Here is a 16,735-nt window from a genome sequence, read left to right as displayed (position 1 = left end):
TCATGCAACTGATGCTACATGGAGTAAGTGGGTCGCACTGATCACACAACGGGCTCGAATAGGAAACCCCAGTCACCCAGGAATCCTGGAAGTGATCATGGACTGGCCAGAAGGCAAAGATTTTGGAATATCGCCAGAGGAGGAGGTAACGCGTGCTGAAGAGGCCCCAATGTATAATGAACTACCAGAAAATGAGAAGCAATATGCCCTGTTCACTGATGGGTCCTGTCGTGTTGTGGGAAAGCATCAGAGGTGGAAAGCTGCTGTGTGGAGTCCCATGCGACAAGTTGTAGAAACTGCTGAAGGAGAAGGTGAATCGAGCCAATTTGCAGAAGTAAAGGCCATCCAGCTGGCTTTAGACATTGCTGACCGAGAAAAGTGGCCAGTGCTCTATCTCTAGACTGACTCATGGATGGTGGCAAATGCCCTGTGGGGGTGGCTGCAGCAATGGAAGCAGAGCAACTGGCAGCGCAGAGGCAAACCCATCTGGGCTGCTGCATCATGGCAAGATATTGCTGCCCGGGTAGAGAACCTGGTTGTAAAAGTCCGTCACGTAGATGCTCACGTACCCAAGAGTTGGGCCACTGAAGAACATCAAAACAACCAGCAGGTGGATCAGGCTGCTAAGATTGAAGTGGCTCAGGTGGATCTGGACTGGCAACATAAGGGTGAATTATTTCTAGCTCGGTGGGCCCATGACACCTCAGGTCACCAAGGAAGAGATGCAACATACAGATGGGCTCGTGATCGAGGGGTGGACTTGACCATGGACATTATTGCACAGGTTATCCATGAATGTGAAACATGCGCTGCAATCAAGCAAGCCAAGTGGTTAAAGCCTCTCTGCTATGGAGGACGATGGTTGAAATATAAATACGGGGAGGCCTGGCAGATCGATTATATCACACTCCCACAAACCCGCCAAGGCAAGCGCCACGTGCTTACAATGGTGGAGGCAACCACCGGATGGCTGGAAACATATCCCGTGCCCCATGCCACCGCCCGGAACACTATCCTGGGCCCTGAAAAGCAAGTCCTATGGCGACATGGCACCCCAGAAAGAATTGAGTCAGACAACGGGACTCATTTCCGAAACAACCTCATAGACACCTGGGCCAAACGGCATTGAGTGGGTGTATCACATCCCCTGTCATGCACCAGCCTCTGGGAAAATTGAACGATACAATGGACTGTTGAAGACTACACTGAGAGCAATGGGTGGTGGGATGTTCAAACATTGGGACACACATTTAGCAAAGGCCACCCGGTTAGTCAACACTCGGGGATCTGCCAATCGAGCTGGCTCTGCCCAGTCAGAACTTTTACATACTGTAGATGGGAATAAAGTCCCTGTAGAGCACATAAAAAATATGCTGGGGAAGACAGTTTGGGTTATTCCTGCCTCGGGCAGAGGCAAACCCATCCATGGGATTGCTTTTGCTCAAGGACCTGGGTGCACTTGGTGGATAATGCGGGAGGATGGGGAAGTCCGATGTGTGCCTCAAGGGGATTTGATTTTGGGTGAGAATAGCCAATGATCTGAATTATGTGATATTAAGTACTAATTATAGTTATAATAATTATACTAATAATACACAGATATACTAATAATAATAATAATATTATATGCTATACTAATGTTATTACAATAAGAATCACCCAGACTAATGAAGAATAACTTCAGTGAAACCAAGCAAAGCACAGTGATGATGGTACCAGAACTGACTTCAACATGGAACAATCCAACACCACACACCATCTCCATCTTTCCTGCCCTGGAAGATTATTATGACAGATGGAGCCCGAAGTCATGGACTAAATGAACTCACCGAATGTTTTAGAGGGATGGCCCACAGACGAAGGGAATGATATCTCTGTGTGTGTGTGTGTGTGTGTGTATATATATTAAAAAAAAAAAGGGGGTGGTGATTAATGAAAATGTACTGGAAAATATGAGACTTGAGCATGACGCAAATGGTATAGAATAAGGGGTGGATATTGTCCTGGTTTCGGCAGGGATAGAGTTAATTTCCTTTCTAGTAGCTGGTACAGTGTTTTGGATTTAGGATGAGAACAAAGTTGGTAACACACCGATGTTTTAGTTGTTGCTAGGTAATGCTTATACTAGCCAAGGACTTTTTAGTTTTCCATGCTCTACCGACTGAGAAGGCTGAAGGTGCACAAGAAGCTGGGAGGGGGCACAGCCAGGACAGCTGACCCAAACTGGCCAAAGGGACATTCCATACCATGTGACGTCATGCGCAGTACATAAACTGGGGAAAGCTGGCCGGGGGGGCCGCTGCTCGGGGACTGGCTGGGCATCGGTCGGCGGGTGGTGAGCAATTGCACTGTGCATCACTTGTTTTGTGTATTATTATTATATTATTATTATCATTTTATTATTATTATTATCATCATTTTATTTCAATTATTAAACTGTTTTTATCTCAGCCCATGACTTTTTCTCACTTGTGCTCTTCCAATTCTCTCCCCCATCCCACCGGGTGGAGGGGAGTGAGCGAGCGGCTGCGTGGTGCTTAGTTACCGACTGAGATTAAACCATGACACTGTCGTTCAAGAGAAAAATCTGCCCAGCAGTATCTCGTTATGATGCTGTGATAGTAGCACTAGGATTCATCCACTACATCTTAAGTTTCAGAGCCTGGCATGTCTGTTAGATTGAGACTTCTACAACTTCTTGCTTTAACTTACAATAATTTTATGTCATGCTTGTGACGTTCAAGTTACCATACATTTGTTGATAGTTAGTAGCAGGTGACCTTCTGCTTCAGGTGCTAAATGAAGTTACTCTTTGCTTGACGTGCTGTCCCAACAGACATTTTGTGCTTGGTTTGTCAGTCACTTTTTCTGCTGACATCACTGAGGTAAGCCCTGCTCCCATGGTGAAGTAAATCACGGCAACTGCAACTAGCACAACACAAAATACGAGCCTAAGATTCATGCCTTTGCTATTTTCCCTTTTATTTCAACTTCCCAGTGAGCTAGCAGCAGTTCAGAAAACCTAGCTACTTTTGAAGTCTACTGCATTTAGTAAAGATAACTTACTCATCAGCAACTGTTAGTAGAAATTCTGCCAAATATGGGCTGAAGAATAAACAATGATATGTTACAAGGTTAATTTACTGCAAGCCAAACAAAATTATTTATAGACTACAGCTTGTGCTTTTGCATTATTATTTCTTAGCACAATGTTTCAGAGATTTAGGGCCCCAGCTCTCAGGCTGGATGCCACTGGCATTGGGATGGGGGGAGGAAGGGGAATCTGTACCCAGTGACATGCCCAGTGACAACCCGAATGACACGATGCACACATTGAACCAGCCAGTGACAAACCACAGTGTCGGGGGTTACAGCCTTCTGAACTCCTGATAAAGTCACATATGACTCAGAAATATTTTTCAAATACAGCTTGGTACTGTAAAACAAATTGCAGGTAAGAAGGCCATGACACGGTACATTAGATCCGTGATAGATACAAGCCAAGCGGTCCCTGCTAAGACACCAGCTCTCAGTCATGTAGAAGGGATCAATACCAATGAAATCGTGTGCTGAAATGTGTCTTGTCTGCTATCCTTTTAATTCAAATTTTGGTTTTGTCTATCAGCGTTGCACTGGTGTAAAAAAATAATTGGCTCAAAATTCAATTATATGCATTCTTAATTTGAGTCACACTGAGCTTATTAGTTTAGGTTCATTAGATAAAGAATCAGAACTGACATTAGTAATGAAAAAATATGTTTGAAATTACACTATTAAATTTGTGCAAACACCTGAGTTTCTAAGAAAAGTGACCATCAAATATAAGGAACTTCATAGTATACCTCATCCTAATAAAAATTAAAATGATCAACAAAATAAAAAATTCTTATTAACGTACAAGTGATCCTAATTTGATCACTTTTGTAATAAAAAACAGAAAAGTGGGCAAATCAATAATATAATTAGCTACTACTTTTAAAAAGTGATTTTCATAAAACTCAAAATAACGATAAGTCCCTTGAGGCCCTTGAGGAAAGGACCCAAACCAAAAAAATATAAATTAGGAGTTGCTAATGAACATTCAATCAGTTAACCCTTAAAAAGCAATCAGGACAAAACCCAAATGTAGTTAAAATGCCATACTAGTGTAGTGGGAAAGTGAAAATAAATTTAACAGCCTGAACAGTGCATTGTATTGATAAGAAAGGAAAAGATAATATTGCTTTGTTAATTAAATCTAGGAATTAAAGAAAACATAAGTGATGATGAGAAAATTTTGCCAACAGAAAGAAACAGGGAATTGAATGTAGGTGCAAGGCAAATTCTAACAATGATGTTACTAAAGAGAAATATAAGAATTGTTAACAGTGCTTTAAAAAAGTGTTCAATAAATAGCTTTGTATTCTGGGGAAATAGGTAAATATTATCATACAGGACAAAGATTAAATACTTTCCATTAACAGTGTACTTTATGAGAAATTCAAGTAGCAGTAGTAAATCTAGGTAATTTGTATCAGTAAGCCAGGATAACCTGCATACAGGTTTTTAAAAGAGCTTTTTGGAACCTCTTTTCAATCTCTAGTTATGACTTTCAGTAAATCTTGGGAGTTCCAAAGAACAGGAAGAAAGTTAATATGTGACTATGTTAAAAGAAGGTAGAAGGGATGACCCAGATTAATTACATGCCTGCCATCTTGACTGTAATCCTCAGCAAAATATGAGCGACTCATATAGGACTAAATTAATAAAGGTTTGAGTAAGACATTTCCAGAAAACAGATCTCGTAACGCTATTATTGTGGTGTCTCCTCTTTATGCAAATGTTTATTTGATAAAAATAACAGTGATGTTATATCCTTAAGCTTTGGTTTGGCATTTGACCCGGTACGGCAAAACATTTTAATTAAAAAAACTAGACAGATTAAAAAAATCAGAATGTCACACAGTAAGTGGACTGTGAGTAATTGGCAGGCCTCAAAACACAGAAGAGGAACAATGATCAGCAAACACTTCCGTGAGTGATTCAGATCCTCCGGGGACCAGTTTTGACTGTCTGCTATTCTTTTTTATCAGTGATCTTGAAGAAGCTATACTGGATTATCACCAAGTCACATTAGCAGATGATGCAAGAATTGGTGGTGTGGGAAACAATAGAGGCTAGTCATTTACAAAGTGACTCACAGCTCTTGGTAAACAGGGTGCACCTAAAAAAAAAGTTTATATTGCTATATATATTTATATAAACATTTTATTTATATCTTAGATACAGATTATATATATTTTATCCAAAATATATGTCTCTATATATCTCAATAGGGCCAAATGCAACATCCTAATTGTGGACTAAAAAGTATAGACCATCCTTGCATCACGAGCACCTTTATTCTGCAATAAAATACTCGGAAACATACATGGGATTTAGCCTTGACAAGTAGTTTTTTGAGTTTTTGGTGTGCCACATTTGAAAGGGCTAAAGGTTTGAAAAGATGCTCATGGACAGCAGAGCCGAGGGACTCCCATCTCCTCAGTCTGAAGTCGGGACTAGAGAGCTCACCTGAGCTTAGCTGATGAGTACGTATACACAGAGATATTTCTGGGGGGCTTCAGTAGCAATCGGACACGGTCTTATGGCTAAAAATGGAATTAAGCATACTTAAGGTTGTAAGTAAGGCACTTTTCAAGAAAAAAACCGCTAATTTAAGAGAGCGCAGTACCCAGCCCCTGGGTCATGGCACGGCGGTCACCGGCCGGCCCCTCTCCCGGAGCGTAGGAGCAACCGTTCTCCACAGCCGCGGATAACGGCCACTAACGCTCACCAACGGTCGGCGCCTCCCGCGCTCCCCGCGGCGGAGGGGCCGCACCCACGGGCGCTCCGGCTCCGGCCCCGCCCCCTGCCCCGCGGGGGGCCCCTCCCGCCCGCGGCCCTTTCCGGTGCTCCCCCCGCCCGGCGCTGCCACATCCTCCGCTGACATCAGCCCGCGCCGCCATATTGGAGGAGAAGCCGCCTCCGCCAGCTCGGCCGCTGCAGGGGGGGACGCCGGCCCCCGCTGCCTCCGCCTCCCCCGCCGCGGCCGAGCCCCGCTCCCCATGACTCCCCCCGGCCGGCCGCTGCCCCGGTGCGGATAGGGCGGAGGCGGGAGCGGCTCCCGTCCCTTCTCTTCACCACCTCCCGAGCTGTCGCCGAGCCCCTTTCTCCGCGGCGGGCCTCTGCCCTCCCGCCGCCTCCAGCCATGACTTCCTTGACCCAGCGCAGCTCCGGCCTGGTGCAGCGCCGGACCGAGGCCTCCCGCAGCGCCGCCGCCGACAAGGAGCGGGGAGCGGGGGGCGGCCCGGAGGATGAAGGCCGCCGGGACGAGTCCGGTGACGACGAGAAGGGCGACTCCAAGGAAACGCGGCTCACCCTCATGGAGGAGGTGCTGCTCCTGGGCCTCAAGGACCGTGAGGTGCGGCCGGGGCCGTGGCGGCGGGGCTGGGGCGGGCCGAGGTGAGGGGCGCTGGGCAGGGGGTGGCTGAGGAGGCCCGGTGGTGGTGGGAGGGGGGCAGGAACGGGGTGCCTGAGGGGATACCGGCTATTCGGGGGCTCATGGAGGGCGTTGATGGGGAAGGGGAGCCTCGCTGCTAGGGTATGGGTGGGATGGGAGCAAGGGCTCTGCAGGGTGAGCGTTGCCGCGGGTTTGAGGCAGAGGCGTTGCTGGGGACGGGGACTGTGATGTTGCTGGGAGTAGGGGCGCATGCTGGAACGGGCTCGGTGTTTTGGAGGAGGTGGGGAAGGTGCTTGGATTTTAGGGAGGGGCAGCCTGGCAGAGAGTTTGGTTCGCCCTTTGGATGCGGGGTTCACAGAGGGACTCTCATATTTGTAGTGTCTCAAAGAGGGCTGCGTAAGGGTTGGGACAAGACAGGGACCTGGAGGTGAGGGCCAGGGCCTCTAGTCAGCGTTGGTGGTTGACTTGGAGGCCTGGGTAGACCTGTGATGCTTACTTCACCTACAACTTACCATGGCTGTAATGTGGAAGACTTGTCTACTCCTATGTATTTTGTCAGACACGACTCTGTGGTACTTACGAGGTTCTCAGGTGCTTTAGGATGCTTAGTAGCCCTTTCTACTAAGACTTTCCAGACTAATGCATGTGAAAAATGTCTTAAAGTTGGGGAAATACATATGACAAAAATGGGCCTTGAGTAATGAGAAGTGTGTCAAAATGAGGAAATGGCATTATTATATAATTCTGTGTTTTTACTGAATTTATAGCTTAATTGTTTGTCATGATACCGTGAATAAGTCATTGAGGAAGGTGTACTTCTACCAACGTGTCAGATTTTTGTTTCATTTGAAAGAGGTAATCAATATAAAAAGCATGCACACTGCAGATAGACAGTCCTGTTGGGTAAACAGTTTAATTTGATGTGGTGTATGGTGAAGTGTAATACACCTTTATTTTAGATATGAGTTATAATATGGATTTAATTAAGCAACCTGCCTTTTTTTTGTGGTAAGTAAATTAATGAAGCCAGTTCATTGATTTGGGTGGAAGTCTCTTAAAACTGTGCATGCTCATGAAGACAGAATAATGAGGGAGGGAAGCTGATGAGTTATATGTTCTTTGACAGTGCGTTGCATCTAAAATAAATTTGCTGGTTGATAATAAATAGGTTAAAGAATCGTTTTCCTGGTTAACATTCATTTTTTTAATGCATGTGGGTATATCTGTGTGTTTATCTGCTGCAATAACATATTTTATTTCTCTCTCACATTGTGTATTTTAGGCCATATTCTTGTAATCCCATTTTTTCAGATGGACCTTGCCACAGCATCCTGATAAACTCAGTAGATATTCACAGTGATGCATGCTTCCACCTGTTGAATTGAAGACATATGTGCATTTCTCTTTCTACACACCTGAATAGTTGTGGAAAAGTGAGTTAGGTGTGACAAGACAGATATCTGGCAGGATTGCCTAGGAGGTCTTGCCTTGAGGAAGGTGGGATAAACTGGGTGATCTTTCAGCTCTTTTTTTTTTTTTTTTTCCAGGATTGTGTGCTAAATCTGCTAATTTGCGGGCCTTAGGCTGTAAAGATTTCAAGGTAGGGAGCATTCTGGCTGCCTAGAGAGAATACATGATGCAAGTCTTCCTACTAAGGAAAAGTTAACATTGAGCCTAGAAATCCAGCTTTGTGCTGGTGTGCATCAAAATTATAAATCATCTAACTTTGCTAAGTGCAGCAGTGGCACACACCGCAGATAATCTAATATTCCTTTGTATGGAAAAAGGAACTGAGTGATTACAGTGGCATGGATATCCATAACTCCCTTGGGATTTTGCAGTTGAGACATCGGACAAAAAGAATGATAATGTCATCTCTAGGGTGGGGGGCTTATGTGCAGAAACTGTAGCATACACTGTTTCTGAGCGTTGTTAGACATGAATCAGTAGGGTTTGTATTTTGGTTTTGGGTCTGCTTGTACCCCTATATATGAGCTACATTATGTAAACCGCTTTGTCTTCATGTTTTTTTCCTTATAAAACTGGAATTAAAACTATAGACTCATTCTCAAAGATGACTTTTTTTTTGTTCTCTATTGTTCTAATGATAAGCAAAACTTATTTACTTTACACATCTGGAAACGCTTTTTATAAAGTTTTTACTTCCAGTAGAATTGATTTCCCGTGACATTTGTGTGAGACTTTCTCATGACAGCAAGCAGAGAAAAGCAATACAGCGTCTGTAAAGTATAATCATATAACTGCTCAGAGTGTAAGGGAAAGGCAAAGGCAGGCGTGTGAGCTATAAGCTGAATTGAAAGCCAGTAAATTCAAAGCTGATAATGTCCTTCCTGTTTATTCCAACAGGATAAAATAATTTAATGTTGAGTTTAAAATAAATAAATAAAAAAATGTACAAAAAAGGAGTCTGAATTGGCCAAAGAACATGTTTCCTTAAAAAATAGCTTCTCTCTCAGAAAAGGCACTGATAACCTGAAAGCTAAGTTACCAGTGCAGTTTTGGGGTAATTTTTTTTTCTGATGTTAAACACTGGTGAATATGGCTTAATACCTTGTAAATTGTATACAAAACGCTTCATGTGTAAGGAGCTACCATTTATAACTTGTAAGTGTAGATGACAGAGCCTTTACTCTTAGGAGAGAGTTTTTCAGGAAGGTTTAGGCCATGATGGCTTGATGAGTTCAATGTTTCTAGGAGATTGTTAGGTATTTATGTGAATCCTGCTTTCAGGATAGTGCGGTGATTGTAACAACCACAGCAAAACTTTTGAGTTGCTGCCTGGTTGTCGCTGCAGTATGGGTTCAGTGATGGGAATGTCTGGCTGCCCTAAAACAAATGCAGCATGCCTCAATCCCATTCTTAATGCTTGAACACAATTAACTGCATTCGCACATGCTTCCTGGATGTGGCCTTTCCCCCCACCCCACCCCCGTTTGGCCTAATTAAACTGTACTGGCTGTGTGTGTACTGCTTGGTCCTTTCCACCAATGGGTCCTCTTCCGTTTGTGTTTTCTGTGTACACATAACTATTTCTCTATTCCAAGGTCAAGATAGGTTATAAGGGATATGTGCTGAAATACGTGCATGCTTGCATAACAGGACAGATGCAGTGTCCTTGGAGGAGCAGGTAATACACTGGAACAAAACACATTACTAGAATTCTTTGGGAAGCATCACAAGAACACCTACACTTATTGGGAAACCCTTCGGAAACATGGCTGGGAAAGGGAGTGATGTTCATCTGTTTAGAGTGGAGCAATAGCCGGTTGCTATAGGAATAAAAAATACTCACTGAAATGAAATACTATTGCAGTAGGATAGGTCAAAGCCACAGCAAAAGGGAGGTTATTCTGTAGAACTACTGAAGCATCTGAGGTCCTCATTCCCAAAAGAAGGGGGTGATAAATATTAAAAGTTAGCTTATTTAAAAACAGCTAAGAGATGAGTACAGGCCAGTTTGTTCATTACAGCTATTCCAGACATCTCGTAACTCAGTCCCATAGAAAACTGAGAGGTTGCTAGGTGGCTGTGCTCTATAACTGTTGCTTCATTTAAGTTCATTTAAGTTTTTTGTACATGTAGGGGTTTTTTTGGTTGTTTTTTTTTCTCCTTTTTGGAGTCCACTTTCATGTTGGGAATCTATTAAAATACAGCAATGCACACAGCTGTTCCTATCCTCTCTACAATGTGCCACAACTAAATAAATTGAAGCAGTTATAGAGACATATTTATTTGATCTGTAACTAATTCCTTATTTGCTGAAAGAAAACTCAAAGTATGCTGAAATAATTGTCATGTACTGCAATCTACTGCAACAGTAAATATTTCTGGTTTTATTTACCCTTTCTTTGGTGAAGACTGAAATGGCATTTGTGAGAGTAAAGTAATGTTAAATCACTTTGTTAGGTACAGAAGTTGTCTTGGATCTTTGCTAGTCATGTTTGTCCTTCAGAAACTTCATTTATTGCTGAAGATTTAGTGCTGCAGCATAGCCTTTTGTCCAAATAGTTCATGTGAAGGTCTCCAGCTTACAATATTTTTCATTGTATTGAAATAAGTTATTAGGGAGCTAGTTTGTCTGCTTCAGATGTGCTGTTTTATGTTGATCAGATTAGTGCTAAAATGTAGTTTCTTTATTCTTCTTACAAATACGAGTTTCTGGATTTGTTACTGAATTTTATATTTTAATCCTAAGGAGATTTTTCTGAAAGGTGAAATAGTGATTTTGAAAAACATTCAAAATGTGGGTGGCATTTTCCCTGATATTAAGATTTGGCTTTGTGAAATTCATATCATGATGCTGAAGTCTGGGGTTTTTTGCCTGTGTAACAAAAGATGAAGTTTTGAAAAGTCGTCTTCGTATCTTTTTAGTCTTCCCCCTCCATTAACAAAGTTTCAGCAACAGCCTGAATGTCAACTGAAAAGCTCCCAAGTTTTGCTGGAAAATTTCTGAGACAAATGAGTGAAACATGAAGAGGTGTCTACTGGGAATTCGCATTTCAGTTGAAGAATGATGTATGAATGTGTTGAAACCTTGACAAAGATGTGCTTTTTCTCAAATGTTCAGAGCCTAATAACAACCAAGTGTGTAATGTCTGTGGTGAAAGCTTTTTCATAGCTGCCTAACTTTTTGGTCCTTTTTTTATTTCATGTCCATACATAAATTACAGGCTAGGAGAAGGTAGGAGGTGTGGGAGGAGGAGTACCCCAATTCTGTGTGCTACAAGAAGCAGTAAAGTGCGTCTTTACTGTGCTGCTGAGTAAATCCTGCTTTTGGGCTCTTTGGAGGACATGCTGATTTGGAAGCAGCATTTTGGATACAAGTTGACTTTATGTGTTGAAGTGGTGTTTATATTTCATGGTTCTGCATGCAGCTAGTGTGGTTATCGCTGCTCTTATAGCATGGCTAATCTGTAATCTGTATTATTTATTCATGGATAACTTTGAGTGTAGTGTAGTCCCTTCCTTCATGTCAAGCTGTCCAGTGTAGGGCAAAGACAAAAACATTGTCAAAGCCTTTCTAGTGACACTTCTCAGTTTTTCGAAGTGCTCTTAAAAAACAAAGCTGTAACTCTAAAGTCCTTTTAAAAAAAAAAAACAAAGCTGTAACACTTCTTCCTCTCCCTATAGCAAGCTGTTTTTATTAAAAAAATTTGCATTAAGTATATATGAGAAAGTATTGCTGTTAATTGCTAGAAGGGAAGTCATGGAACTGAAAACTTAACATTTATATTAAAGAAAAAGTGGTATTATTTCAGGTGTTCTTTGGTCCTAAAGTAGTTCAAGTACTGCAGCATTTATCTCAATTAAGCTACATGTAACGGGCCTTCTTTGCAAGGCTAAATTGACCAGGCTAAGTGTTGCAGACAGTATATTCAAGAATGACTTTCTTACTCACAGAGCAGATAATTACTACAGCACATATTCACTTCTGTGTTGCATTACTGGGGGAAAGGAAAGCTAGTCTGGAGTAAATGTGTGGCTTGGTTTCCCCTGCATAGACAACATTCTCAGTCTGTTTTCTCATAACTTTTAGTAAAGAAAGAAAACAAGAACAGTCAATTTATCATGTGCCACTTTTAACTGGGTTTTTCCCAGCTTGCAAACAGGTCTTAGATCAATTTCAGTAATTCATTTTCTTTCAGAAATATTCATAAAATGTTATTGCAGAATGATTTCACATACACTTTTCAGACATAAAAATTAAAAGGTTACACATAGAATAGTGCACAACTGTTCTCTTCCTCTAAGTGCACTGTATGTAAGCCTGTATGAGTAGGAGCACAAAGGTGTGTGGTACTATGACTAAGCTGTTAGTCTGAGTGTAAACCAGTATTATGCACACCAAGTCTTTCCCACTTCACTCAGTATATCCTATACTAAACTACTGCATTTCAACCCTTTTTTCTTTTTTTTCTGTTTGTGATGGACCATTAAGATAATAAAATAATATGCCTTGTAAGCTAGATTGGAGAGGTGTTACACTCATAGCTCTTATTATTTGTGGATGTTACAAGATTTATTCATCACACTGGGAAATTAGTCTGTTGGGCTTTTTGTGTATCTTTCTGTTGCTGATATTCTTTTAAGCACTTGTAAGCTGCTTATTGCTGCACGCTTTCTAGTCATCTGCCTTTATGGTCTTACTAGATAGCATCATGTGGCTGTATTATTTACAGAGTCCTTAACTGCAAGGCTGGGTGTCCTTTGTACAGGGACTGTACCATGAGGTTTCTGTTTAGTCAGTCATTCTTGTACAGCATAGCACATTGTACTTCCATTTTTTACTTCAGTAGACGCTTGATTTTACTTTGGCACTTCCACGTTCAACAGACTCTACCACGAGAGAAGCATTCCATGCGTACTACGTTGCCATTTCCGTATGTGTGTCTTCTGCATTGCACAGTGGAGAAGGCAGGTATAACATTTATTGGCTAGGTTGAGGCAAATGCCAGATGGATGTTTGATCTATACTAATCACTTAGGAAGTGCTAATTACAACTGCTTTGCCTGTGCTGGATATTTACATGGGACTTCTGCTTTGGCAGCATCTGTGGTCTGTGGCTGAGACTTTCAGTTTACAGTTAGTACATGTTAAGTTCTAAATGAAAGAACGTGTTCCTTTTAATCCAAGAACAGTGCAATGAGTGGAATTTTTTTTATCTCATAACGAAAATGTTGACATGGCATTATTATGAGATAGTCTGTTTCTTGAAAATTGTTTGCACCTGGATAAGTGAAATGAGTGAGACACCTGTTCTGAAAAGAACAAACTGAAAGGAAACTAGGGGAAGTTTAGACAAAGAAGAGAGGAATCCCTATCACTTCTGTACACTTTTTTTTTTAAACACCCAAAACTTGACTCTGGAAGTCATCCACATTAATGACCAGAGGGAAATCCCTCAAAATGAAACATTATGCAGCTACCCAATTTTAAATAACACAGTGCTTTACACAGTGTTTTAAATTGTGACCAGTGTAGAAGAAAAGGTAGAAGAGAGGGATAGCTTTTGTATTTGGGGGCAGATACAGTATATTTATAAACCTGGAGGAGGGAATTGTAGTTTTAATGTGGCCTAGTTAGTCAAAGTTAGTGAAACTTCCATCTGTTATTTAGTCAGCCAGTATTAGACCTGCTTTGTCTGCATTAGAAGGACATACCAGGTGTAGGTTTCTCTTACCGTTTTTAAGAGAAGTGTACTGGACCTGGCTGGGATAGAGTTAATTTTCTTCATAGCAGCCAGTATGGTGCTGTTTTCCATTTTGACCAAAACGGTGTTGATAACATACCCATGTTTTATCTGTTGCTGAACAGTGTTTGCACAGTGTCAAGGCCGCCTCTGTTTCTCACTCTGCCCACCCCCCAGTGAGTCTGTTGGGGTGCGTGAGAGGCTAGGAGGGGGGACAGCCCGGGCAGCTGACCCCAGCTGACCAGAGGAGTATCCTATGCTGTATAGTGCCACGGTCAGCAATAAAAAGGGGGGTGGGAGTGGGGTGGGTAGGTGGTCATTGCTCGGGGACTGGCTGGGCATCAGTCAGCTTGTGGGAGGTGGTGAGCGAGTGTTTTGCATCTCTTAGTTTTGTTTTGCATCTCTTAGTTTTGTTTTGCATCTCTTAGTTTTGTTTTGCATCTCTTAGTTTTGTTTTGCATCTCTTAGTTTTGTTTTGCATCTCTTAGTTTTGTTTTGCATCTCTTAGTTTTGTTTTGCATCTCTTAGTTTTGTTTTGCATCTCTTAGTTTTGTTTTGCATCTCTTAGTTTTGTTTTGTTTTTTCACTTTTGCTCTTCCTGTTCTCCCCCCCAGTCCTGCTGGGAGGGACTGGGGGAGCGGTTATGTGGGACTTAGCTGCCAGCCAGGGTCAACCCACCACTAGGAGACACTAAATGTGTGCACGCTTTGTAAGATTCTGGTTGTTATATCTAGGCAGGATGCGAGCTATTTTTCTGATCCTGCTATGTTTGCTTACCGCTGTGGGAAGACTTGGTTTTTTGAGTGAAATATCTGATGTGGAGGATTTAAGAACCAATTCTAATAAAACATTTCTTTCAAATAAAAGTCAGATTTTACACTCAGTGACAATAGCTGGTAGTGTAGAAATCAATTTGCAGGTTATGGAACAAATTAATTACATCTTTATTTTGCACAAAGTATGGAGAATAGAGATTGGTCCCTGATGGAAGGTGGCTTTGAGAGCCATGCAAATATTTGAAGTCATTATCTGCGCGTGTATACACTTAATCATGCTGAAAGTTAGGCTTCTAAGTTTGTCTTTTCATTCCTAAATGAACAGTCAGACTCTTAACTGTTGCTTTGTTCAGGGGTCTTTTAAGGGTTCAGCAATGTGCATGTATTAGTTGCCTCCTCTTCAGCAAAGTTACGGCTTTTTATTATCTTCGTTTTAGTGAAGACGTGTCTATGTAATGCATACATGTGTAAGTGCTTGGAAAGCTGGGCAATATCATTTGGCTTTAGTGCTTTCAGTAGTCGTCTGTTTGTTATTTATTCCTAAATGCAGTGGCAGGTTAATCAAATACCTGACAAGTTTCTTGTCAACAGTACTGTGCTTTGTAGAATATGTATGCTTGCTTTCCTAAAGTATTTCTAGTGTTTGGCTGTCAGAACACTTCAGAGATTTTCCTCCCTAACTTATTTTCTGTTTATAACTAGGCTACAATTATGTTCCAGTAGAATGGCTAATGATTTCATTTGCATCAAAAGAAGAAATAGAGGGACCGCAGTCAGACATCAAAGTCCCCACATTGTAGTACTGCAATAATAAACACTTCTGCACTCTGACTTGCTTTTCTTTCTTAAACAGATATTAATTTTCAAAAGTTCCGTAGGTCAGGATGTGTCATTAGATGTTCCTGCAACCTTCTGGGTTGAGAAGGTGATGGCTTACTTGAAAGGTAAGATTTGTAGCAAAGAGCTAGCTAGGTATAGGTTGGCATAGACCCTTAATCCAGTGTGAAGAGGATGAAGAGGAATCCAGCTCATTTTAATGGCAAATGACATGAAGTTTGGATATTTTCCCTTTGACACATGAGAAAATCCAAACTATTCCTCTAGCCGGTGTCTTACTTGAATATTTTGAATATATACAAGTTCTGGGCATGTTGTTTGTATCTTTTTATTATTATTTTTGAGGCATTACTGGTAAAAGGGATGAATGTCTCCTAAAATTATTTTGTCTTCAGAAATGCATTTTTATTTTTTCCAATTATGTAGATAGACAGACCTGTATTTCTTCTACTGGATCTGAAATTCCTTTGTACCCATTTAAGAGTTGCCTGAAAAATGAATCGCTCACTTTTGGTTATTACATATGTTATATGTCTATATAATATATACAAAGTAGCCTTCTCTGAATGTATTCCTGTCAGGTGAAGCTGGGTCATATCTTTAACCAAATATGTCTTAAAACAGATTGGTTTAGAGAAGCAGTGAAAATCAAAATCGGCAGACAGTAGATGTGAAAACCAATTCTATAAGAAAAATGGAGGGTTTGTCTTTTTATAATTTTCTAGATGATAATAAATTTTATTGAATCTTACTGCTGTCAAAACCAAAAATCAGTTTTGCTTTTCAGGGTTGCTTGTTGTCTTAGAACCTAAACATGGAAAAAAAAATTTTGAGTGTGTTCTCAGCTTAACCGTCATTCTTGTATTCCAGAATTGTGGAGGCTTTTCTTCTCTCTTGTCTTACAGGTCCACAGAGGAGGGACGAGATTGAAACTATTATTGAAGAGTTATTTAAGCAAGACACTAACCTGGAACATTGTATTTTCAGCTGGGTATCAATAGGCTGGGGTAAAACCACACAGTTCCTTGCCAAAGGAAACTGTTTTGGGTCTTGCCAGAGAATGCTGCCACAGAAGCTGAATTTGGTTTTGTGTTTTAATCTGTCTGGCATTGTGCAGTACTGTGGTGTCATGGAATATAAGATTTTCTTAGAGGTCATAAATCGATAGCTATTAGACTTAATAGATTAATATATGTATATATAATATATATATTAGAAAGTAACAGAGAATGTCTCAGTCATTAAAGCACATGCATAATTTGACCATGTCAGCTTTTCTTGTTTGAGATTTACTCACTGTCAGCTGCAGCTTCTGTGCTGTGGTTACACTCATGTTCAGGTAGATTAAATTACAATAACCTGCACTGGAAAGAAAAGAACAGATCTTTTTGATTCCCTGAAGGTGAAAATGAATCAATTAATAAGATACC

At 41.3% G+C, this 16,735-nt stretch overlaps 1 protein-coding gene across 1 annotated transcript in view; it reads left to right on the top strand.

Annotated features, from left to right (window-relative positions):
* The first annotated feature begins 5,990 nt into the window (after nucleotides 1-5,990).
* Nucleotides 5,991-16,735, top strand: part of GOLPH3 (golgi phosphoprotein 3) — a 38,493-nt gene continuing 27,748 nt past the window's right edge. The window contains exon 1 of the mRNA XM_076361732.1: nucleotides 5,991-6,442. Within this exon, the coding sequence (XP_076217847.1) occupies nucleotides 6,230-6,442 (213 nt within the window). The 5' untranslated portion in view covers nucleotides 5,991-6,229. The remainder of the gene's footprint in view (nucleotides 6,443-16,735) is intronic.

This window comes from Aptenodytes patagonicus, chromosome Z, assembly GCF_965638725.1.
Source record: "Aptenodytes patagonicus chromosome Z, bAptPat1.pri.cur, whole genome shotgun sequence".
In the NCBI taxonomy this organism is placed as follows: domain Eukaryota; kingdom Metazoa; phylum Chordata; class Aves; order Sphenisciformes; family Spheniscidae; genus Aptenodytes; species Aptenodytes patagonicus.
The sequence above is the reverse complement of the archived record's forward strand: the minus strand, read 5'-3'. Positions and strand labels throughout refer to the sequence as shown.